The 16,632-nt window shown below is 53.4% G+C and overlaps 1 protein-coding gene across 1 annotated transcript in view; it reads right to left on the minus strand.

Moving 5' to 3' along the window:
• DNAH9 (dynein axonemal heavy chain 9) overlaps window positions 1–16,632 on the minus strand; it is a 159,724-nt gene that overhangs the window by 141,675 nt on the left and 1,417 nt on the right. The window contains exons 2-15 of the mRNA XM_062506548.1: window positions 15,879–16,075; window positions 15,098–15,256; window positions 14,367–14,497; window positions 12,977–13,188; window positions 12,551–12,784; window positions 8,880–9,047; window positions 8,010–8,126; window positions 6,798–6,948; window positions 5,862–5,973; window positions 4,836–4,901; window positions 3,573–3,699; window positions 2,455–2,710; window positions 1,782–2,023; window positions 678–813 (exon numbers count right to left, since the gene is read on the minus strand). Coding sequence (XP_062362532.1) covers window positions 678–813; window positions 1,782–2,023; window positions 2,455–2,710; window positions 3,573–3,699; window positions 4,836–4,901; window positions 5,862–5,973; window positions 6,798–6,948; window positions 8,010–8,126; window positions 8,880–9,047; window positions 12,551–12,784; window positions 12,977–13,188; window positions 14,367–14,497; window positions 15,098–15,256; window positions 15,879–16,075 — 2,308 coding nt within the window. The remainder of the gene's footprint in view (window positions 1–677; window positions 814–1,781; window positions 2,024–2,454; window positions 2,711–3,572; window positions 3,700–4,835; window positions 4,902–5,861; window positions 5,974–6,797; window positions 6,949–8,009; window positions 8,127–8,879; window positions 9,048–12,550; window positions 12,785–12,976; window positions 13,189–14,366; window positions 14,498–15,097; window positions 15,257–15,878; window positions 16,076–16,632) is intronic.

Here is a 16,632-nt window from a genome sequence, read left to right on the forward strand (position 1 = left end):
AGGAGCCAAGTGGCTTTTTAATTTAATGGTGAAAGGCACAAAAGAGAAAAAAAAAAAAAAAAGGAAAAAAAATCCCCATACAGCAACCAGAAACTGAAGTCAGATGCACATGTGACAACATATGCAAGTTTTTAACAAGATGGTGAAGAACTGCATGCAATTCTCCAGCTCATTGTGCCTCCACATCCAGAAGGGAAGCGTTGCTGGAGATGTGCTTTAGCTGCATACAAGCTGCTCTCAGCAGAGCAAGGAGGACTGGGCTGGTGTCTCCTGAGCCCAGCTCACCTCTGCCCAGGACTAATGCTCAGGGACTGAGGGTTCTGTTTTGTGCCTTTCAGGAGCAGAGCTGGCTCTTGAGACTCCCCACAGAGGAAGGATGGTGCCAGACTGTTGCTTTGGGCATGGGAGGATGGGAAGTGGCTGATGCCCAGGCACAGACATAGGAGGAAGCCTCAAATGCCTCTATCCATTAACCCTTGCAAAGAGTGCACAGTCACCTCTGTCCCTCCCCCTGAGCAATCCAGTGATGGAGTCACCCTCCCTTTCTGGAGGCTCCAGGGCCAGAGGAGAGCCAGGAAGAAGAGAACACCCATGGAGTATGAGGGAACACAACCAGAGATGTCCCCTTGGAGAGGCTGAACAGCCACTGCAGCCAGGGGAGAGCAACCAGGCATGACCTGTGTTCTCCAGGAGGTACTTGAGTGAGCACTCAATGGCAGTGAAGAATCCATCCAGGACTATCTCATCCACATAATCCAAATACACCTTCCAGGCATCAGAGGCTGGGTCTGCAAGTAGGAGGCTCTGGTTTTCCTGGAAGACAAAGAAGATTGCTTCACACACAACAAGGCTGAGTCTGTCCTAAAGAGAGCTGCCCACAGCCAAGGGCTGATGCTGGGCAGCACAGGAGGTCAGCCTTGTGGAGGTCGATCTTCCTACTGGGATATGGTCACTATTTGCTCCTGTCAAGGGCTGCTTGGTCTCCAGGAGCACTTCAAGGTGAAAACTGAGTGCAGAAGAGCCTTAAAAGGTCTTCCACACGCTGTCCTCCCTCTCCTCTGAGGCCACGAGACTTGAGGATACTTTGCACCCCTGGGGCAGGGGGAACTGGGGGTCTCAAAGACCCATCCTGATGAACCCGTCTGGTTCTCTTCAGACTCCAATGCCAGACAGGGACCCTCAGGAGAGGGCTGAGTCCATAACCCATCTCCCTCCAGGCCAGGGGCTGTCCCTGACATGCACAACACCTGGCTCCAGGCAGGTGAGGAGCAGAGCTTTGGGCTTTCTCTTGGCCTGCAGAGAACTCTGACCTCTGGCAAAAGTGCTGGGAAACACCAAGGTTTGGGGCAGCAGATTTTCTCTTGTCACTCAGCCTCTCCCTGGGTGCTCAGCATCACCTCCTGCTCCCCAGAGGGACATCAAGCCAGAAACCAAAGCCTCAGCCTCTGTTCTCAGGTAAACACTTCAGAGGGGATTTTTCCTTGGAGCAGGATCCCAAACCCGATGCACCACTCCCCTCTAGTGGCTCTCCAGCAGCCAGGGCTGAAGCCAGACCCTTCCCTGGGCTGCAGCTACTGCTGGTCCTAGCCCGGGCTGGGAGCCCGGCCAGCCCCATTCCCCCATTCCAGCTCAGCCCGCAGAGACATCATCAATTAACACCGGCTCAGGTTTGCAAATGGGTTCAGGGAGTTCATTTAAAGCGAAGCAGCTCGGGACATTTTCAGCGTTGCAGGGACAACGGAGCCTCTGAGGAGCCACCCAGCCCTGAGGGTGTCCCTGACCTTCAGCAGCGAGTGGATCCTGTGCCCAGACTCTCTGACCAGGCTGTAGCGCCGTTCCAGGCGCTCCTGGCACTCCTCCAGGCTCAGCACTGACTCCCTTTTGGAATCCCTCCTCTCGAATATGGGTGATCCCCACGACTGCACGATGCTCTGGATCTCCTCAACGTTGTCCTTGGCTTTCTGTACTCTCTGCTCCAGGTCACAGACATTGCCCATCACCTCAGAGATGTGATCCCAGACACCTGGGGAAAATGAAATGATTGATCCCCTATTTTCAGAGCTGCTGGGCCAAGCTCTGGTGTTCTCTCCTCCAGACCTTTTCCCTGTGGTCTCACGTATTTCTCACTCATCCTTAAGGTATGAGATTCACTATCTGAAGCAGCAGAGCCACCTCTACCTCTCTCCTACCAACAAGCCACAGCAAGGACCACCAGGGCCTCTCCTCCCCAGAGCCTGGGCTAAACCTGAGGGCAGAAGGATCCTGTCCACAGCCCCAGTGGATCAAGGGAATGTGGAAAGGATCAGGCACTGGGAGCTGCTCCTCATCCCCAGTGCTGAATATGCCAGAGACTGCCTTGTCCTACTGGGACCTGCCTCTGGGAACCAGGGAGCAGAGACTGGGCACACAGGGGAATATGTGAGGAGTCCCAGGTGTCACACGGAGCCAGCTCACCCTCCATCTTCCAGGTCAGTGTTTCTTCTGCCTCTCTCAGCTTCAAGTCGATGTCTCGCAGCTGCCCCTGCACCAGAGGATATTCCACCTCCAGCACCGTCCTCAGGACCTTGTTGTAGCTGTTCCCCATGAGCTCCAGGCTGGCCACCAGCTGCTGGAAGGATTCCTTGCAGGAGTAGATGTCAGCTGCCGCCGGGGGGATGGCTCCTGCCCGGCTGCCCCACAGGTAGCTCACCTCCCTCAGCACCGACACCAGCTGGGGAGGAAAGGCACAGAGCTGAGCACAGGACAGTCCTCCCAGCTCCTGGCATTCCCTCCAATCCCTTCTGAGCACCACAGGGGGGTCCTGCTGGTTTATTCCCAAGGCAGCAAGCTGGAAAGGGCCTGGACAGCTCCTGGTCCCTAGCACCTGTTTTCTACTGATCTCTGACTCTGGATTTCTTCCTAGCTCTGAGAAGTACCAACCAGCCTCTAAAAGCCACCATCATCTCTGGTCCTCAGCCATCCCCACCCACGTGCATCCCCTCTCAGATGAAGGCTGAGCCACACCACAAGTCTCAGCAATGCTGTTCCTGCAAGAACCATTGGCCATTATCAAAGTGGAAGATAAGGTGGCTCCAGTTCTCTTGGTTTGCTGGGCTGATTGGCATAAAAAATAACTAAAAAAATAGTACCTTGGCCTCAAACCCACTGACTCAACTCCTTCTGGTGCCACCTTCCACCAAAGATTTCTGGAATCACAAAGCAAACCTTCCCTGGGTTTTTTACACCCTTTCAGAAGCTCAGGTTTCAGGTGCACACAACATGAATGCGCATCTGTAGATGATGTCCCATCACTCCCCACACCAGTATCAATTCTGCTCTGGACATGCTGACACCAGTCACACATCTGGCTCCTGAGGGACTTCCTGCCACTGGCTTTAAGCAGAATTTGCTCTGCTCAAACTGTAATCCTGGTATTTAGGGAGAGCAAATCTATGGTAGATCCTTGTTACCCCCATAGCAGGGAGTTCCACAGACCACAGAGAACAGACCAAGGGCCAATGCCACCAGGTGTCCCCCACAGCCTGGGGACATGCCCTGGCTGGGCAGGAGAGCCAAGGGGCAGCAGCTCTTACCTGGGGATCAAAATTGACCGTGATCAGTTTGGTCTGTGGATCTCGCCGGAGGAGAGGCTGGGTGAGGTTGTACTGGGATTTTTCTGAGACTGTCTGGGACCAGTCTAAATACAGCCTTTCCTGATACCTGCCAGAAAAGAGAAGCATCCATGTTGTAGTTACCAGCCCAGAGAGTGCAGCCGTAACTGAGTGGAAGCCAAGTCCACTCTGAGGAATGAAGAAAAGGAAAGTTCAAAAAGGAAAGTTCAAAACCCATCCATGCCATCTGCATAAACAACAGTGCTTCCAAGACAAACACCCAAAAACCACCCAAAAACATCGAGTCAGGAGGGCAAAGCTCTCTCAAGTACCAGCTCTAGCAGGGAATTCAGATTCAGAGATAGACTTTCCAAAGCATTTAGCCTAACATGATATATCAGCAGCTGAGGGTTTCCAGAGTTCTAAGCAGGACAGATGCCTAAAGCCACAGGGATGCTGGGGCGGCTGAAGCTGACCTCACTTTTCTGAGTGAGATCATGGCACTCCTGGGATGGCAGCACAGGGGGCAGAATGGGGATCCTGGCATCTCACACGTCATGGACAGTCCCAAGCTCCCAAGTGACAAAGTCTGTTCTGAATTAGAGACAATCTGCAATTGTCACTTGAGCGCTCTGAGGAGTGACACCCAGGAGACAGCACCTCCAGGTGCTCACCCAGACCATCTGTGGGGCTGCTCCTTTCTGGAAGGCTGAACTGTCCAGCCTTGTTCTGGTGAGGGGAACAGGGCTCCCTCCATCCACCCTGCAGCATCCAGCAGCCCAGGCTCCCAGCTCCCTTCACTGGGGCTGGGGAGCAGGGCTCTGCAGGGATCTCCTCCCTGGGGAAGTGGTTTCTCTCAAGGGACAGCCCAGAGCAATCAGGTGTAACATCAGACATTGAGATGCCAAGTCCTGGGCAGTGACTCCCAGCCCAAACTGTGGAATATCCATATTGCAGCCACTGGAAACACAGTGAGAGAACAGAGACTTCTCCCAGCAGCTTGCTCTGACGTTCCTGCTGAGCTGCAGAGTCCCTGTTCCTCCCCTGCAGGATTCTCCTCTGAAGCCATCCCAGCAAACCTGTGGTACCCGGTGACAGGCTCCCTGCTCCTCTACCAGCAGGAAACTCCCTTGGGTTTAGAAAGGGACATTCCCAAGTCCTGGGCTGCCAAATGTTCTGGGAGGTGGCTTAGGGGAGGGGAATGTTTCCTCAGCTAAGCCCTGCCTGAGCCCCCCCACCCCGTACCTGTCGAGCAGCTGGATCATTTCTTCATATTTCTGCACCACCCTTCTTCCACGGGCAGAGTCCAAGCTCCTGGCAGCACAAGACACAGGGGTCGCCTTTAGTCCTGGGGGCTGAGCTCTGCATTTCACCCTTCCCAAGGTCCCCCACAGTCTGCAGGCACAGTCTGCTTGGATTTCACCCCAAATCCTCTCCCTGCACAAAGGCTGCCCAGCCCCCTGTGCTCTCTCTCAGGTGTTTCCATGCTGTAAAATGGGGACCAGCAGCTGGGACAGGAGATGGGCTGCTGGAAAAACCAGTTTCCAAACATCACTTTTAAACATTTCACCCTTGACAGTTTTCTGTCACAGTTGTGCTCCAATAGATGCAGGTCACAGCTGTGTGAATGACTGTTTACATAACGTATAGAAAAAATATAATATGTATGCAATAATATACATTCTATAGATAATAGGTATATAATACATAATGTATATCTATATATACACATATCTTCATTTTTTTTTTAATCCTTTCTCCCTCTCAAGTTGCACATGGGAAAGAGCCTCACACCACCTTAACTGCTCTAAACAGAGGGATAAAATCAATGCTAAATGTAGGGACCATGAGAATTCCACCCCTGGTTTGTTTTCTTGGGTGATTGTTCCTTTGTTTAATGTTGAGAAAGTTATATTCTGCCAATACCCAAGAGCTGGGCTGCTCCCAGAGAGCTGCTGGAGACCTTGCTGAGAGGAATTACAGTGGGAAAAGTTGCAATACCTATTTCAATTGCAGCCTAGGGCTGTGTTAAAAGCTGACATCCCAGTGCACCTCTCAGTCACGTTACAACCAGTCCAATTAAAGAGCTGTTTTAACAACCAAAGATGGCCGGGAAGTGAATGGCTCCAGGCACCCACTTCTCACCTCTTCACTAAGGACTGCTTCAGCTACAGCCACTGGACAGCATTCAACACAGAAAGAAAGTCTCAAGATTGAGACGAGATTTCCAGGTGGTCACAAGGCAGTTTATCGGGGGCAGACACTCACAGCCACGGGATGTTCCTCAAGTGCTCCAAGGGTCTCTGAATGCGCGCCCGCAGCTCCTGTGCCCAGCCCAGCGCTCCAGCCACCGGAGGGACGTTCTTGTGCAGGGGGGGGAACCCTGCAGGGCACAGGGGAACAGCACTGAATGTGTCCTGCAACCCCCCAGCAGCTCAGCTCCCCAGCACTGCCCTGGTGTCCGGGCTTCTTCCCTGAATCCAACTGCTGCCACACCATGTAGGGCTGGGACCTACAAATCCCCCTGTGCCTCTGGATTTGGAATAAGGGATCAGAGGAGAAGCCTGACATGTCCTGGAGACACACTGGGGTGAATTCTCTGCTTCCCACAGACAATGAGGAAGGGATTTGTGGCTGGGAGCTGGTTGTGACCATCCCACCTCAGAGGCACAGAACAACACTCCCCAGCTCACAGCAAATGCTGGACTCGTCCTCAGTGAATCTCCCCATTCCCTTTGTTAACCTGTGCTGGTTCCTGTGCTGCCCCTGCTGGAACTTGTCTGGTTCCAGAACAGCCTTCCTGAGGCTGCTGTTCAAGCAGGGACATTAATCCTCATAATCTGACAGGAGTTTACCTATTTCCTTCTGTGCCAGTATTCCCAGGAAATAATAAACCCAGAAAGGGCTGATCAAACCCCAAAATCTCACCTCCCCCTTGCATTCCAGCACTACAAGGGAAAAGCTCAGCATGTTCCTTCAATCCCAGCCACATCTCACACATGCACATTTAGAAAAAGGATACTGGCATTGCTTTAATGACAAGAACAGAGCATTTCCAAGCATTTCCCTTTCCACTAGGAACTATAGAAGCTGAAAACCTTTGCAATTTGGGAAGTTCTGGTTTCCTTAGCAAAAGCAAATCATTCCCACCCCCTAAATTAGTCTAAATCCAGTTTCCTGTAAAATCAGTTTTGACATGGCACCCACCGAGCTGCAGCCCTGCCTGGGTGTGCCTGGTGTAGGTGAGCCTGGCATGGTCCAGGGCAGTGTTGAACATGCTGAGGAGGACAGGGACCTTGTCAGCAGCAACTGCAGCCATCACAGGGCGCTCCAGAAGGTTCTGGAACATGGACAGCAGCTGGGCAGGGGAAAGAGCAGGGGGAAAAATGGGAAAAAGTCACACTCCTGCACAAAGTCCCACTGGGATTTCCATCCCTGATGCAGCTGCTTTGTCTTCCTCAGTAATTCAAAGGTCTGCACTGATGGACACTGTCAAAGGGAAGGTTTTCCCCATGGCTTTCCCAAGTAGTTCCTGCCTTTCATGGAATCATTAAGGTTTGAAAAGAACTCCAAGATCACCTTTGGCTGAATCCCACCACTAACCCGTATCACAAAGAATGTCTTTGTTACAGAAATGCTCAGACCTTCTCTGTGGGTGAGCCATATTCCAACTGTCATTCTTCAAGTGCTTCAAAATTTGCTATTTATAAAAAACCCACAACAACCCAAAGATAAACACTATCACCATTTTCTGCAATATTTTTTACAATTATAATGGTTTTTTTCAGGAACTACTATTTACTTTGTCTGCAGAATAGATTCAAATAGATCCAACTGGTAAACAAAGCTACTTCATTTCTAGAAAACTTCAACTTTCAGAGTTGAAATTCATCCATGTATTAACAAATTTATGTTAACAATGATCACCTGTTTCTAACAGGTTCTAACACCTGGTTCAAACAGCAGTTTTCAGCAGGAAATCAGAGAATCACAGAAAGGTTTGGGTTGGAAGGGATCTTAAAGCCCATCTCATTCTACCCCCTGCCATGGCCAGGGACACCTTCCATTAGACCAGGGCCCTCCAAGCTGTGTTCAACCTGGCCTTGGAACTCAGAGCAGCTTTTCCTCCAGCTCCCAGGGAGACCAGGGAAACTCCTGCCATCCAAAAGCCTGATTGGAGTCATCTCTTTGACTGCTCTTCCCCAAACTGAGCAAAGGCCTCTTCTGTTTGTGACACGAGGTGAAGAGCAGGGACACTCCCAGCTCCAGGGCTCACAAGGGACCCACAGGTCTGAGCATCCCTGCCCAGGTCCAACCCAGCTGTCACTGTCCCATTGTCCAGCCCTAAGTGCCTGCAGCTCCAGAACTGTCTGCCCTCTCTGTGGGGCTCACAGAGAGAGGAGGGAGGGACAGACAAACCTTGAAGATGTGCTCCAGGTCCGGGGCATCGCTGAAGGCCTGGCTGAACACTGTGGCCAGCCGATGGTCAATGTCCTCCACCTTCTGCTGGAAGCCCAAGGCATCCCGCTCAAACTCCTGTGGGAAGGGGAACAGCAAGTCCTGAGCTGTGAGAAGGCACTGGGGAGGTGCCTGCCACCTCCCAGCCCAGAGATATTTCCTCTTATTCACCGGGAATTAAAACACTCCTCTGGCCACCCTCCACGGAGTCAAGGACATTTCTGTCCCATCTCATAGCTGAGCTCATGGCCATCCAGGATGGACCCACAGTCCAACAAGTTCTAACTTCAGCCTGGAGGCAAGACAGGCTGTTTCCACACTCTCTTTCCCTGAAGACCACACCACCACCCCAAAAACCCACAGAAGCACTCGCTGAACCAGCGAGGTATGCTAGACTTAAGCTGTGTCAGGGGAACTTTAGGTTAGGTATCAGGAAAAAATTCTTCACTGAAAGAGTGATTGGGCTCTGGAATTGAGTGCCCAGGGAGGTGCTGGAGTCTCTGACCCCAGACATGTTTAAAAACAGACTGGATGTGGGACTCAGGGCCATGGTTTAGTTGATGAGGAGGTGTTAGGTCACAGTTTGGACTTGATGATCTCAGAGGTTTTTTCCAGCCTGGTTCATTGTGTGATTCTGAGATATGGAGCTGCAAGAACTCCCAAGTGTCTGCAGAGAATACCAGCAGCTCCCTGTTCCCTGCAGTGACAGAGCAGATCACAACAAAGGGAGGAGGGAGCTGGGAAGGAGGAACCAGGGCTCTGCTGCAGAGGGAGCTGCTCTCTGGAGAGGAGGATGTGCTGCTGGCATTCCCACAGGCTGGTGCCACCTACCACATTGGCCAGGTCCAGGCAGTCGTAGGTTTGCTCTGACAACAGCTGATACCCCTCCTGGAACTCCTCATACATGTTCAGCACCTGCTGGCCCAGGGCCTTCCCTTTCATGCCCCCAAACTCAATCTTCTCCAGCTGTGTCAGGTCCAGGGCTGTGGTCAGGAGACCCTGCAGAGCCAGAGGAGGCACACAGAGTTTCAGCCACAAGCAGATGACAGCAGTTGGCACAGCACAGAGCCACGTTTGCTCCTGGGTCAAAGGACCACCCAGGCTCAGCAAAGGTGCTCAGGATGGGATCAAGATGGTCTTTAAGGTCCCTTTCAAACCAAACCATTCTGTGATTCTATGATTATGAGCAGTTTTAAAATAGGTGCCATCCATTGTGGTTTTCAACACAGCACCTTAAGGAATGAGCAGAGCTACAGAGTGTGGTTAAGCCAGTGAAACCTTCTGTTCCACTGCAGAAAATGACAGAAGGAGAAAAGCAACTCAGACCTTGCCATGAATAGGCAAAAGCAGCCTACACAGTGCCCATCTGACCCCACAGCTGGGAACTGATCCATAAACAGAGATTCACCTCAGAGAGGTGTGAGCAGCAGGTGCAGGGAGCTGAAAACCACAGGAGAGCTCCTAGGTGAACACAGAATTTGTGTAGCAGGTACAGAGTGTGTGTATGTGTGTGTGTGTGTAACAGGTACACGGGGTGCGTGTGGGTATGTGTGTGTGTGTGTGTAACAGGTACAGTGTGTGTGTGTAACAGGCACATGGGGGGTGTGTGTGTGTGTAATGGGCACACGGTGGGTGTGTGTGTGTGTAACAGGTACAGAGGGTGTGTGTGTGTGTGTGTGTGTGTGTAACAGGCACATGGGGGGTGTGTGTGTGTGTAATGGGCACACGGTGGGTGTGTGTGTGTGTAACAGGTACAGAGGGTGTGTGTGTGTGTGTAACAGGCGCACGGGGGGTGTGTGTGTGTAACAGGTACAGAGGGTGTGTGTGTGTGTAACAGGCACACGGTGTGTGTGTGTGTGTGTGTGTGTGTGTGTAACAGGCACACGGGGGGTGTGTGTGTGTGTGTAACAGGTACAGTGTGTGTGTGTGTGTAACAGGCACACGGGGGGTGTGTGTGTGTGTGTGTAACAGGCACACGGGGGGGGTGTGTGTGTGTGTGTGTAACAGGCACACGGGGGGGGTGTGTGTGTGTGTAACAGGCACACGGGGGGGGGGTGTGTGTGTGTGTAACAGGCACACGGGGGGGGGGTGTGTGTGTGTGTAACAGGCACACGGGGGGGGGGTGTGTGTAACAGGCACACGGGGGGGGGTGTGTGTGTGTGTAACAGGCACACGGGGGGTGTGTGTGTGTGTAACAGGCACACGGGGGGGTGTGTGTGTGTGTAACAGGCACACGGGGTGTGTGTGTGTGTGTGTAACAGGCACACGGGGGGGGTGTGTGTGTGTGTGTAACAGGCACACGGGGGGGGGTGTGTGTGTGTGTAACAGGCACACGGGGGGGGGGGTGTGTGTGTGTAACAGGCACACGGGGGGGGTGTGTGTGTGTGTAACAGGCACACGGGGGGTGTGTGTGTGTGTAACAGGCACACGGGGGGGGTGTGTGTGTGTAACAGGCACACGGGGTGTGTGTGTGTAACAGGCACACGGGGTGTGTGTGTGTGTGTGTGTGTGTAACAGGCACACGGGGTGTGTGTGTGTGTGTGTAACAGGCACACGGGGTGTGTGTGTGTGTGTGTGTGTAACAGGCACACGGGGGGTGTGTGTGTGTGTGTGTAACAGGCACACGGGGGGGGTGTGTGTGTGTGTGTGTAACAGGCACACGGGGGGGGTGTGTGTGTGTGTAACAGGCACACGGGGGGGGTGTGTGTGTGTGTGTAACAGGCACACGGGGGGGGGGTGTGTGTGTGTGTAACAGGCACACGGGGGGGGGTGTGTGTAACAGGCACACGGGGGGGGTGTGTGTGTGTGTAACAGGCACACGGGGGGTGTGTGTGTGTGTAACAGGCACACGGGGGGGGTGTGTGTGTGTAACAGGCACACGGGGTGTGTGTGTGTGTGTGTAACAGGCACACGGGGGGGGTGTGTGTGTGTGTGTAACAGGCACACGGGGGGGGGTGTGTGTGTGTGTAACAGGCACACGGGGGGGGGTGTGTGTGTGTGTAACAGGCACACGGGGGGGGGTGTGTGTGTGTGTAACAGGCACACGGGGGGTGTGTGTGTGTGTAACAGGCACACGGGGGGGGGTGTGTGTGTGTAACAGGCACACGGGGTGTGTGTGTGTGTGTGTAACAGGCACACGGGGTGTGTGTGTGTGTGTGTGTGTGTAACAGGCACACGGGGTGTGTGTGTGTGTGTGTAACAGGCACACGGGGTGTGTGTGTGTGTGTGTGTAACAGGCACACGGGGGGTGTGTGTGTGTGTGTGTAACAGGCACACGGGGGGGGTGTGTGTGTGTGTGTAACAGGCACACGGGGGGGGTGTGTGTGTGTGTGTAACAGGCACACGGGGGGGGTGTGTGTGTGTGTGTAACAGGCACACGGGGGGGGTGTGTGTGTGTGTGTAACAGGCACACGGGGGGGGGTGTGTGTGTGTGTAACAGGCACACGGGGGGGGGGGGGTGTGTGTAACAGGCACACGGGGGGGGGTGTGTGTGTGTGTAACAGGCACACGGGGTGTGTGTGTGTGTGTGTAACAGGCACACGGGTGTGTGTGTGTGTGTGTGTGTGTGTAACAGGCACACGGGGTGTGCGTGTGTGTGTGTAACAGGCACACGGGGGGTGTGTGTGTGTGTGTGTAACAGGCACACGGGGGGGGTGTGTGTGTGTGTGTAACAGGCACACGGGGGGGGGGTGTGTGTGTGTAACAGGCACACGGGGGGTGTGTGTGTGTAACAGGCACACGGGGTGTGTGTGTGTGTGTGTGTAACAGGCACATGGTGTGTGGGGGTGTGTGTGTGTGTGGGTGTGTGTGGGTGTGTGTGTGTGTAACAGGCACACGGGGGGTGTGTGTATGTCTGTAACAGGCACATGGTGTGTGGGTGTGTGTGGGTGTGTGTGTGTGTGGGTGTGTGTGGGTGTGTAAAAGGCACACAGTGTGGGTGTAACAGGCACACAGTGTGGGTGTAACTGCTGGTCACAGAGCCTCAGCCATGCTGGGGGCTGAGGGATGATGGCACTCATGACCCCCCCTCATTCCCTGCCCTGCCTCGAGGCGCAGTGAGGAGCCCACAGGGACACCCCCAGCCGGGCACAGCTCTGGGACATGAAGGGATGACCTGGTGAGGAATGTGGGACATGTCCCTGCTTCTCCCCAGACCCTGCTCCTGCCCAGCTCCACGGTGTCCCTGAGGGTTACAGGAAGCCTTGGAGCTTGTCCTGGTTTATTCCCAGTCGTGCAAACCACAGTCCCATAACCCACACCCCCTCGTCCCAACAAGAGCAGGAGCCCCAGAGGACTCCTGGGAGCACTGACACACCCACCAGCCTGAGCAGGAGGGCACAGCAGCAAATCTGACACAAGCACTGAGCAGGAGCTGGGCAAACAAGGTCAGGGGATGTCAGGGGGACCACACAGCACAGAGTGGCCCCGTCCCCTGGCATCAGGGAGGGAAGATGACAGCAAGGAACTCATGGCTACAATACCTCATAGCTCCAGAGTCTCACCTTCACCATCTCCAGCCTCTGCAGGAAGCTGTCCAGCCTTGCAAACACCAGCTTGGGGTGGAAGTCCCACTTCCTCACCTCCTGGTCTGGCTCATAATACACATGCAGGTTCTCCCGTCTCTCCTCAAAAGCCCCTTTGAAGGCATTCAGGATGTCAAACACTGTTTGCACCTTGCCCAGGCTCTCTTCCATCTCTGCTTTCAGAAGGTCTTCTGGAGACAGGTACAGCACGGCCTGGAAGAGCCAAATCACCCCAGAGATGTCCCCTCTGTCGTCACAGCAAATGGTGACTTCTTGCACTGAACAGGTCTGATCCTTCCTCTCAAGTTCAGAATCCCTTGGCCAAGGAAGGACAGGGGAAAGAAAGAGAGAAGAGACTTTCATAAAACACTTCCCGTGGCAAACACAGGTGCCACAGCCACACACCTGCTGAATGAGAAGGTTGCAGATTTCCTGGAGCAGCACCACGAGCCGCACGGGCACGCTGTAGTGCTTGGAGGTGACCCAGATCCAACACACCACGTGCAGCAGAGGAACCAGGAGAGGCTTCACCTTGCTGAACTCAACAGCCTCTATGTCCTCCAGGGGCTGCTGGAGGGGTGTCAGGTGAAGGTCAATGTCCTGAGCTTCGCTCAGAGCTGTGGGAACAGAGGAGAAGGGGTGAGATCCATCCAGGGGGTTGCGAGCTGGATGCTGGCACAAAGGGGAATAGACAGTGCTGGTGAGCACAAAGCACTCACCTATGTGTGCTGGAGATAAATCACCTTGATCCCTGCTCACCTACAGCTTAACCAGCACAGCAAACAACCTGACTCGGTGGGGAGTGGGGACAGGGAGTGGGGACAGGGCTGTGACAGGGCTCTGGGCAGAGGCTGAGGTCACAACAACCAAGCAGTGCCTGGCAGCACCAAAACCACAGCTCTGCATAGGCTGCAGGATCACTAGGCTGGGCCTGAGCTCAGCTGAGCCTGGTTTTGGCTCTGGCACCCCTGTGCCCAGAGAGCAGCACAGTCCCACCACTCCAAACTGCAGGAGAACAGAAATGAGTGCCTGACTGCGTGAAATCTTCAGCTTAGCTTTGTACAGCTGTGTGGTTGGACCCTGAAGAACTGCCCCAGAGTTAATAATTAATTAATTTAAATTCAATTAATTCTTTTTAGTGAAACCGGGACATCATTGTGCAACTAAACCCATGGACTAACGTGAAGAGAATAATAATAATAATAATCATAATCATCATCATCATCATCATCATCTAATCATAGAACCATGGAATGGTTTGGGCTGGGAGGGACTTGGAAGCAGATCTTGTTACACCTTCCACTGTCCCAGGGCATTCCAAAGCCCCCCTGTCCACCCAGTGTTGGACACCTCCAGGGATCCAGGGGCAGCCACAGCTGCTCTGGGCACCCTGTGCCAGGGCCTGCCCACCCTCCCAGGGAAGGATTCCATCCTAAGATCTAATCTAACCACTGACAGCATGAAGAAATTTGCCCTTGTCCTGCCACTGCCAACCCTTGTAAAAAATCCACCTCTGGCTCTCTTGCAGCCCCTTTAGGCACTGGAAGGGCAGAATAAGATCACTCCAGAGACTTCTCTTACCTGGACTAAACAATCACAATTGTCTCAGCCTTTTCAGAAGTGCATGTGCAAATTACCCCAAAGATCAAGACTAAGGAAGAAGAAACTCCCAAAATCAGCACCTCCCTCCCACAAAGCCACGCTGTCACCCCAGCAGGGAGGGCAGAGCTGGGAGCCCAGGCTATGAGCAGAGGACAGAGGTCAGCACCATGGTAAAGCTGTCCCAGTTCCTCACCTGCCTCCACGTCCACAAGCATGTTTTGGAAGGCTGGCACGTAGATGCTCTGCACTCTCTCCAGCACCTCCACCATGTTGCTGACCCTCCTCGATGTCAGCTGACTGTAAATGCCTTCCAGGTCAGCACACCTGCAGCAGCCAGGACACGTTACCAGCCCAGCTTAACCAAAGCCCTTTTCCCCTGGGTCTGACTCGGGGTTTTCTGCAGTTACACAAGGACTGAGCCCAGTGGTGGCAGGAGATGGGACCGACCCTACAGGACACAGCTGGTTCCAGGCTCAGGTGAGAGCAGCTCTGCTGTGCCAAAAGGAGCCAGGTGATTTTTCTGCAGCTACTGCTGACAGCTCTGACAGGCAGGGCTCTGTCTCTAGTCAGCCTGAGCCAACACAGCACACAGGGCAGGTGAAATTCCACTCCCTGGCTCATCTAACCCCCCTCTGGCACCACCAGCAGCCAGCTGACAGCATGGAGAGTGCCCATCAGGTCTACTCTGGGGCTGGCTCCTAGAGAGCAGTGATGGAAACAGCATTTCCAACAAAATTCCCTTATGGTGTAGCCCTCAACTGTGGTGGGGCCAAGCCAAACCAGGCCAACTGCCCAGCCACCTCCAGGCAGTCAGAGATCATCATTATTTTATGTCTGGGATAAATATTTTTTGGGTTCAGGTCTCTACATGACCTCGAGCATCTGCTCTTGGCTCACAGCAGCAGCATCAGCTTCCCCCAGCACCTGTTCTTCCAGAATTCCAGTTCCACCTTTGGGGTTGGGTTGGTGCCTTGCAGGAGAGGCTCTGAGGACTCTTTCTTCAGCACTCTCTGGATCTGCCGGCTCCAGTCAATGATGGCTGACTCAGTGGCATGTACAAGGGATTTATTGATCAGCTCCAAGCTGCAGAAAACAGAGCACGAGGGTCACTTGGCTTTCCACCTGTCCATGTGCATTGCTCAGTTGGATCTACCTCAATGGGCAGCTGGATTTTACAGTTACAGCCCAGATCCATGTTTCAAAAACCACAAAACAATCAAACCTGAAAGGGAGACTATTTACAAGGGCAGTTAGAGACAAGATAAGGAGGAATGGTTTTAAACTGAAAGAGAGTAGGTTTAAATTCGTTATTAGGAAGAAATTGTTCCCTGTGAGGGTGGGCAGGCCCTGGAACAGAGCAGCTGTGGCTGCCCCTGGATCCCAAAACCAGGTTGGACATTGGGGCTTGGAGCAACCTGACCGCAGAGTTTGGAATTTTCCCTCAGTAATCCAAGCAGTTCATTGCTTCTCTGCACGCCCACATCTCCTTCCCCTTCCTGAGGTTTTCCTGCTTGTATAATTACACAGTCCCCAAGGATAGAGCCCATGAACTAGAGAGAGCAAAATACCCCTCCTTGGCAGTCTGATGAGCTGCAGAGGACAGGGAACAAGAAGAGTCCCCATGTCTGACAAGGAAGATCCCCAAAAGACACAGCACATGCAGCAGCAGAAGAAAACCCAGTGGAAAGCAAGGGCTGGTACTCACAATTTCTCATTTTTAGGATCAATGTTCTCGATTCCCTCCGAGCCAGCTGGAAGAGGCAGCAAGGTCTTGCCCTTCACTTGGCCAACAACCTTGAAGACAGTGTTTTTCAGGCTGTGGACATGATGGATGATGTCTTGTGACACCACTCGTGGCCAGCCCTGGTGGTTCTTCCGGTTCGTCAGGATGGGCACGATCACCTGCAGCAGGAGTCATGGAAGAGCAATGGAGAAGAGCTGAGGGAGGGTAGATTTAGATTTGATTTAGGAAGAAATTGTTCCCTGTGAGGGTGGGAAGGTCCTGGCACAGGTGACCAAAGAAGCTGTGGTTGGAAGTGTCCAAGGCCACGTTGGACAGGCCTTGGGGCAACCTGGGACAGTGGAAAGTGTCCCTGCACATTGCAGAGGGACTGGATGGGCTTTAAGGTCCCATCCACCAGAAACCATGCTGTGATTTGATGCTTCTAAGCACTATGGATGGACTAGCCACCAGCTCTGAGGTCCTGGCTTGGGCAAGCCTGGAGACCCTGACTGCTCACTGTCCCTAGCAGCTCCCTGCAGATGATGATGAACAGGCCAGTGGGGCTGGCCTGAGCCCAGGGGCTGTCCCTGCACAACCACCCCCCATATGCAGAGGGAAGGTCCTCTGGTTCCTCCTGGCACCTACAGCATAGCCACGTTTGAGGTTATTTCCCAAAGCTGCAGCCCAGTAAATATGGTTCCTGTAGTTATCAGTGCAAGTTCCAGGGTCTGCACTG

Source organism: Cinclus cinclus, chromosome 20, assembly GCF_963662255.1.
Source record: "Cinclus cinclus chromosome 20, bCinCin1.1, whole genome shotgun sequence".
Lineage (NCBI taxonomy): Eukaryota > Metazoa > Chordata > Aves > Passeriformes > Cinclidae > Cinclus > Cinclus cinclus.